The 8593-nt window shown below is 35.7% G+C and overlaps 1 protein-coding gene across 1 annotated transcript; it reads left to right on the top strand.

Annotated features, from left to right (window-relative positions):
• Nucleotides 1–271: 271 nt before the first annotated feature.
• Nucleotides 272–7398, top strand: LOC126965464 (5'-AMP-activated protein kinase subunit beta-1). The gene is made up of 5 exons (XM_050809095.1): nt 272–832; nt 1212–1358; nt 1893–2024; nt 3803–3901; nt 7122–7398. Exons 1-5 carry the CDS (start codon nt 509–511, stop codon nt 7266–7268), a joined length of 849 nt encoding a protein of 282 aa, XP_050665052.1. The 5' UTR covers nt 272–508; the 3' UTR covers nt 7269–7398.
• Nucleotides 7399–8593: the final 1195 nt, after the last annotated feature.

The following is an 8593-nucleotide window of genomic DNA, read 5'->3' as shown; positions in this document are numbered from 1 at the left end:
ACGGATGACTTGGTATGTTTACGAACTCTCTGTAATAGTTTTTAAGAGATTAATCGTTTGTAGGTTAAATTAAGCAACTACCAACGATTCTTGAGTAATACGTGGAATAAATTGTATTTCGTTGTTCAAGAAACCGTCAGCTTTCTTATTAACTACTAACGACTAGAAATGTTGACCACCTCCTCGAGTAAAGTTATTCTGTGGTCTTGGCCACCTGATTGTTGATACTTGACAGTTGACACATGACAGTTCATTACAAAATTTGAAAATATTTATTATAATTTTAGACTAAAGTATTATTAATTGATTTATCAGATATTAGAGACATTAATTGAACATGGACCTAATTATTGCCTTATTTAATTTAAGTTATGGTCTTGTTTAATTTATTACATAAACATACAATGAAATAATAGTATTAGATAGGTAGCACATAATAAATGTGAATCAAGAATTAAAGATTCGGAATAACCTAGATATTGGTAACAAAAACGAATTGACTCTCAGAATGGGCAATGTAGGAAGTAATCATCCAAAGGAATGGAACAAAGATGAATTCAATAAACAAGCTGATACGGCGCCCTCATCTCCCGTAAAAGAAGGTGAAGCCTTTACATTTGACAAAAAGCCTGATGACGATATAATAATTGGACATGATGACGACAATGACTTAGAAGATGGAGCTCCATATTATACAAAAGTTGTGCCTGAGAATGATATTGAGGAACCCATGCCTCGACAAAGATCTAATACACTAACTGATAGTTCTAAGTACATAGAAGATTTTGCAGTATTACCCACTGTTTTTAAATGGGAAGGTGGAGGAAAACAGGTTAATTATTATTGCATATTATTATTCATTATAACATTTATTTATTTTAGTTTATTTATGTAGTGATGTAATAATGTCTGCAAATATTTTATTTTATATTTATTTGTCAGTGTGTCATTTAAATTACATCTTTTCATTTATTATACATACAAGGTCATTACAAATCTTACTCCTCTAGTTATGATCTTAGGGGACCTACAAATGTATTCTCAACAATCACTGATGTTGAATTTACTTAACGTCAGGTTTTGGCTGCAAATTTTGCTGTTCACCAGAGACTTTATATATATATATATATATATATATTGCAAATAATATGTGCAATCTGTAGGTACTTAATCTATGTAAAGTAATATAATGTTAACATTACTTGTTAAAGGTTTTTATAAGTGGAACATTTACGGACTGGAAAACTATTCCCATGGTTAAGTCTCATGGAGACTTTGTTACTATTATTGACCTGCCTGAAGGTGAGCACCAGTATAAATATTTTGTTGATGGGGAATGGCGGCATGACCCAGCAGTTGTAAGTAATTTGTTTTTCTTTTTATTTTATTTTTATAAGTTGGCTGCTTTACACAAACTATGATGTATTTTATATCAACATTTGATTAAAAAAACTTTTTGTCTATAATGTCCGAATTTTTATTGAGTAGGTGGACAAATGAGTGTACCTGGTGTTAAGTGATCACTGCCACCCACATTCTCTTGCAACACCAGAGGAATCACAATAGTGTTGCCGGCCTTTAAGGAAGGTGTACACACTGTTTTTGATGGTACTGATGTCGTAACACTGCACAATAATAATTTTATATTCCTCCTCAGCAGACCTAATGTATTGTTACTGAATTATTTTTACCACTTGCACTTTATGCTTGTCTTGAATTATATAATATGGAAGAACTGCCTATATTTGAGCATATCATGAGATACAAAGCAAAAATTAATGTGTGTTAATATGGCATTTCACCGTATGATATAGCATTTAGCAAGCGAATTAAATAGCATAGAGCAATACATTGCTAAATTAAATAATATGTATAATTAACAATAATTACAGAAGGTTGTTGACAATGGTATGGGATCTAAGAATAACTTGGTGACTGTAAAGATGTCAGACTTTGAAGTATTTCAAGCACTTGCAAAGGATAGTGAGGGTGTACATAGCACAGCTCAAACTGAGTATTCACAGGTAAATATCTAGTTTGTTTTACATTTAAAATATCTGATTGAAGCCCATTTTGTAAATATTTTAAAGTAATGCATTACCAAATACAGGGTTGCAAAAGGTGGCAAAAGAAATCTTATGAATGAAAGAGAATAGCGACCTTTTCCAGGCTTTCATTTACAGTGTTCTTTGTATATGCATAAGGCATTTATATCATTTTGTTAAGATCAAAGAAACATTATTTTTTTAATGAAACAGTATGGTAAACATGCAACTGCTGGAAGGTATTATGTCTGGTTGTTTGTTACTTTAACTGCAGTAGGAGGACAAAACATGTCTACTGATTACCTCATGGTCAATAATTGACCTGGACACATCCTGCAAGGAACCTCATTCCACAGTTTAATTCTTCTTCTCCCTTAATTTTGATGGCCGCTGCCCATTTTTGTACTAGGTATACTAGAAAATTGAGAACTGATTTGCCCTTGCGAATACTCATACTACCAGTTGTTGATAAACCGGAGACCCTCTATACCATGGTTTAACTTAAGCTGGCGGTTAATTTTGCTTTTCACGAGTTTTGAGAGTGGGGAGATATTAATAGCAATTCACCTTTTAGTTTGCCCGATCCGAGCTGTCGTCTGTTTTAGGGTATGGATGGACAAGGGCCCAATAGTCTGGATTCTTGCGACAGTGAAATGGTTCTCAAGCTATCTTAGGGGCCGTACTAAGCGTGTCAGCTTAGAGATAAGAATGAATACCCATTGCTGTCAAAGGCAGCAAATTTAACTAGAGGAATTCCCCAGTTAGTAATTTGGAACCTTTGGAGTTTATCTTGTGTACAACTGAAGTACTGAACATAATAGAGCATTGTTCTTTTCATATGTATGCATACAACATACATCTCATTTCGATCAGAAGGCACTATCGATGCAGTAAATACATTGAATAGTGATTTACAGCATATGTACATAAGTTATCCAAAGCTAAAACTCTAGTATTAAATCCGTAAAAACCAAACATACGATTATGGGAATTTTCGAAATTGCTATTGAATCGAATCGTAAGCATGACATACACACATCTAGATAACTAGACCGAAATTGCAAAATATTTTATTTTCCCTTAATTTATACATTAAACACTAACGGCCTTACAAATAAACTTGGTATAAAGTTATAACTGATGATAAACAAAGAGAATGCAAAATGTTAACAATATCGTTGACAACACTGTCAATACAATGATAACTCTAAAGTTTTCCGAATAAACGCGGGAAACGTTATACGTCCGAACAAACCATTCGTAAGCAAACTGTCTATTTGTAAACATTTTACATATTCTTGATTTATGCTTAGTTATAACTTTATGCCAATTTTATTTATAAGGCCGTAATTGTATTCTAAATTTGAAGCTTCTATGTCTGCTAGAAGTGGCTTAGACTTTGGATGATCGCACAGTCATTCAGAGAGGGTGACAAAATAAGAAACTTTGATAAATTATAATTCTGAAACTACTGGTTCAAATTGAATGAAATTTGAAATGTACCGTGTTTATGCAATGCGTACTTGGTTACTGAAGAAATCAGGCTTCTAGTTTTATCCACAATAAAAAGATTGTACGGCCGTGCCGCTTGATTTTGCTCGACTTGGCGTGGGCACTCTCGTGTCCCTGAATGTTCCTCGAGCCTACAGCGTCAAACAGGCGCCGTGAGTTGTGACTGCTGGTAGTGTAGTAAAAAGTGTGACGTGCAAAATAATTTCTTTTAAATCTACTTGCATTAAAGACATTTAAATTTACAGGAAATTCCACAAACAAAACCATGGGAGAAAGTATCAGGACCTCCAATATTACCGCCACATCTATTGCAAGTTATTCTAAATAAGGACACACCAATATCTGTAAGTGTTTATTTTTATTTAAAAAAGTCATAGTTTTTATTATTAGGTACAGAGTGAAACAGGCCGACTTCAGATAAAATGAAAATTAAATATAATTTTATTTATTTAAATCGGCTTTAGTCACGATTCATCGGCGTGGGTACAGGAGGTCTACTCGCAAAATCGACAACGATACATTCGGAACGATCGACAATACTCCGAATATATCGCAACTATCCTACTCTAACAAATGTTCGAATTCCTTATCGTTACCACAGACTAATATTTTGATTTTTTTACGATGTTAGTGTGAATGAAATATGTTCAAATCTAAACATTATGTGCTATGTCGCTGTTAAGTGTCAAAAGTCAAAACGTAGTTTAAGCGCTAAGGACCATGCCAGTCTCTGCACCACCAATTTAGTATCATTAACACATAATGTAAATATTAAAAAAATATGTAATGAATATAATATGACCATTTAAAATTGAATAAATAATACAAAACTTGCGGATAATAAAATGTAAAAAAAAGTATCTCAACCCTTCTCGTCGACTTCCTATTTCTCAGGCGGCCATTTGCATTATTTCTACGCATATCAACAAAATTACTTAAATGACTTAGTAGTAAAAAATCCTGTTGAATGGTAAATCACATATAATTATTTCAATAATATTTATTAAGTATGTGTATTGTATGGCAAATATATCTATACAACTTGAAACGAAAATAGCATCGACAGCCTAGAAGGTCTCGTTGAGATGATCGTAAAAGTGACGTTTTATTTTGTGAAACTGGAATATTCGTCTCTGACGATAACTAATAATGTTTCGTTCGTTCAATCATCGTTTCGACATTGATTACGATGTAACTAAGAGTAGGATTCGACACGACTAATGCGACGATTTATCGAATATCGATTTTAGGAGTAGGCCCCCAGACTAGTTTCGACCATTCGGAGGTCCTTCATCAGGGTGAGTTTAGTGAGTTCGTGATTCGTCCCGCCTGACACTACGCATTTGTGCTCGTAGTGCGCGGCTTGACAGGGCGGGGGGCGCGGTTAGGTTAGGTTTTTTTTTATTTTTTATATTTGATTTTTTTTTTTCTTTATTTATCATCCAATCCAGTATTCGGTTGCTGCTACTCTACTATTCCTCTGGCACTTTCATTATTCATACATTGTCTTTCTTGCTTTCATCATCATGCGTTCGTCAAATGGTAGGAGTGCCAATATGTACATCATATCTTAGCTACTTATTTTTCTATGTTATCCTTGCACCTATTAAATAGATATTATTTAACTTAATCATGCGCTTTTAACTCTAGGTACATTTACATTTTTATAAACTTACTAACAATTTACCATCTAATGCCTAACTCTTATATGCTACACGATATCAAGTAAGCATTATTTAATAACTTTAATTTTTTTTTAATCACCTTTTGACATATTTTCTCACAGTATTTTTAGAATTAAAATTCTATTAATGTTTTACTCGTTATAACGGTAGGTACCTACTCATTGAGTAGATAGTAAGAATTTTAGTAAAAAAACATAAGGCTCACTCCGCAAAATGAATTCATAAAATAAGGATCTTGCGTCGATACAAATAGGTGCATTTCAGATCGCACAGCGCTATTAATCTACATTTATATTATTTTATTATAAAGAGATTTCCACGTATATAGTCACTCATCACGATATCTCTGGAACCATTAGAGCTAAAGACTTGAAATTTGGTAGGAATATTCTTTTCACCGAGTAGAGGTCAGCCAAGAACGGATTTTCCAAAATTCCATCCGCAAGAGTTTTTTTTTATTATGAACAGAACAACGTCTGTCGGGTCAGCTAGTTTATAATATTCACCTAGAAGTTGCCTCTCTCTTTATCGCGTGACTCTTACCTCTTGAATTCATCATTATCAGCCGGAAGACGTCCACTGCTGGACAAAGGCCTCCCCCAAAGATTTCCACGACGATCGGTCCTGCGCTGCCCTCATCCAACGTATTCCGGCGATCTTGACCAGATCGTCGGTCCATCTTGTGGGGAGCCTACCAACACTGCGTCTTCCGGAACGTTCGTCACCTCTTGAATTGATGAAAACATACTCCATTTTTTCCTTCAAAAATTAGGAACTACTCAGATAGGTAGGTATATGCTAGCTTGAACAGAACCAAGACGTGAGCAGGCCTGTCTCACTCCCCGTGTAGGGATAGAAATCGTAAGTACGCGGGGTGGCCTCTACAGAGTGGCTATCCAGTAAGGACTCACGAGGGAGCAGTGACGCGACGTTCGTCATCTTTTTTACCGGTGCGACCGATCATTTAAAATGGACAGATATAAAAAAAGGAAAGCATATTAAAAATATATACGTATAGCCCCAAAAATAATCCGTCCCGTTGGTGGTTCGTTCTCTGCACCCTCGCGAGAACCTCGGATACGGTATCCATATTGTTGAAATCATAATTTTGCGCGGCGGTCATCTTGGATTTAAGTAATGATCCCAAAATCGTTCTCTGCACCCTCGAGAACCTCGGATACCGATATGCATATTGTTTAAATCTTAAGTTTGCGCGGCGGCCGTCTTGGGTTTATAAAATCATCGTAAATTCGTTCTCTAGGTCTTCGAGAACCTCGGATACGATATCCATATATCCATCCATTGATAATCTGACCCTTCTAATTTCGTAAAAAAATCAAAATATTACTCTTTGGTTACGATAAATGATAAGGATTTCGAACATTTGTTAGAGTAGGGTAGTTGCGATATAATCGGAGCATTATCGAATCGTTCCGAATGTATCGTTGTCGATTTTGCGAGTAGACGTCCTGGATTCTTCTACATGATAATGGCTTTAAACACACGGCCAACAGTGTCAAATGTTTTAATAGGGAACAAAGTATTTCCGTCTTTGGGTTACCTGCAAATAGTCCGGCTTTATACCCTATTAAAAATCTTTGTATGTATATTACTGGTTACTTATTCTTATAAATTATATAAATTTTTACTGTATTTTTCTTTTGTTTCTAATAAGTTGTCCATTACTGTTGATACCTTAAAAGACATTTAGTCTTTTGTACCAAATTTTATGTTTCAACGGCAGAGTTCAGTTCAGTAGGTTGGTTTTCTAAGAAAAGATAACTCATTGAACATACTTTATGCTAATTGTTGTTTCATTTTTTCTAATTAGTGATAGAATGTTAAAAAATTAATATTGATTTATTGTGTTATTTTGCAGTGTGAACCAACGTTACTCCCGGAACCGAACCATGTTATGCTGAATCATCTGTATGCCTTATCAATCAAAGATGGTGTTATGGTATTATCAGCAACACACAGACATAGAAAGAAATATGTAACCACGCTGCTTTACAAACCAATATGAGCAAATATGTGATAAAAATGATAAAATGATGCCTTAAATTAATTAATAAATTATAGAGTAGGTTTGGTTGGTATTAACTTTTATTTATTTGAGTGTGCAATATAGTTATAAAATAAAATAATACATTGTTTTGGTGTATTTAATTTATTTGACACATGTTCTTATCATACTCTCATTAATTACTGCTCTAAGTAAACTTTCAAATATGATGGTGCATGGTCAGGATCCTCGTGGTAGTCCTTTGTTCTGGACGTTTAACACGACAGCAAGTGAAACAATCTTACAAACACATAAGTCAGCAACAAAAGTTACAATCGTAAAAGTAGGAACACTTCACAATTAACACAGCAATTACGATTACGTAATATCGCCCGCACTCGCACCGCACGCCAATCACACCCGGGCTAAGACGAATACTGAATCATCTTCGTACTCGCTTCTTGACACGACTGGCCAAACATGCGTCCTCGTATGACGTCTTTGGAACAAGTTGTAGCATCGAAATAAGTTTAACCGTTTGGTCCTCCCGACATATACATTGGCTGTACAAAATAAATGACCAAAAAAGTACAGAACTACCTCTACTACATTTCACATCAAACTACACTAAACTCTGTGTTTTGCAACATACACTTAACCACTGAAAGTAAAACAACATTGCATATCCAGCACTCTGCCACTATCACTTAACCAGTGATAGCTAGAGAGAAAACATCGCTTACCCAGCACTCTGCCGCTATCACTTAACCAGCGATAGCCAGAGAGAAAACATCGCTTACCCAGCACTCTGCCACTATCACTTAACCAGCGATAGCCAGAGAGAAAACATCGCTTACCCAGCACTCTGCCGCTATCACTTAACCAGCGATAGCCAGAGAGAAAACATCGCTTACCCAGCACTCTGCCGCTATCACTTAACCAGCGATAGCCAGAGAGAAAACATCGCTTACCCAGCATTCTGCCGCTATCACTTAGCCAGCGATAGCCAGAGAGAAAACATCGCTTACCCAGCACTCTGCCGCTATCACTTAACCAGCGATAGCCAGGGAGAAAACATCGCTTACCCAGTACTCTGCCGCTATCACTTAACCAGCGATAGCCAGGGAGAAAACATCGCTTACCCAGCACTCTGCAGCTATCACATAACCAGCGAAAGCAAGAGAGAAACAAGCACTGAGAAGCTTTGTGCCCATGTGGACCCTTAATTTAAGCGAGGTCAAAAAAACACGGTCATGTTAAATGGTGCCTTGAAATGATTAAAACATTTCACGGAGGTGACTCAAATACTGTGTTCGACATACCTACGTACGGGTGACGAAAGTTGG

The sequence above is a fragment of the Leptidea sinapis genome, chromosome 7 (genome assembly GCF_905404315.1).
Source record: "Leptidea sinapis chromosome 7, ilLepSina1.1, whole genome shotgun sequence".
In the NCBI taxonomy this organism is placed as follows: domain Eukaryota; kingdom Metazoa; phylum Arthropoda; class Insecta; order Lepidoptera; family Pieridae; genus Leptidea; species Leptidea sinapis.
Note: the sequence above shows the minus strand (reverse complement) of the source record. Positions and strands in the feature narration are given on the sequence as shown.

Excerpts from the sequence above, each read along its gene's own strand:
- LOC126965464 (XM_050809095.1), top strand. The coding sequence starts at position 509 with ATGGGCAATGTAGGAAGTAATCATCCAAAGGAATGGAACAAAGATGAA. Across the intron at positions 1,359-1,892 it reads GGCGGCATGACCCAGCAGTT|AAGGTTGTTGACAATGGTAT; the intron begins GTAAGTAATTTG and ends CAATAATTACAG. Across the intron at positions 2,025-3,802 it reads CTCAAACTGAGTATTCACAG|GAAATTCCACAAACAAAACC; the intron begins GTAAATATCTAG and ends TTAAATTTACAG.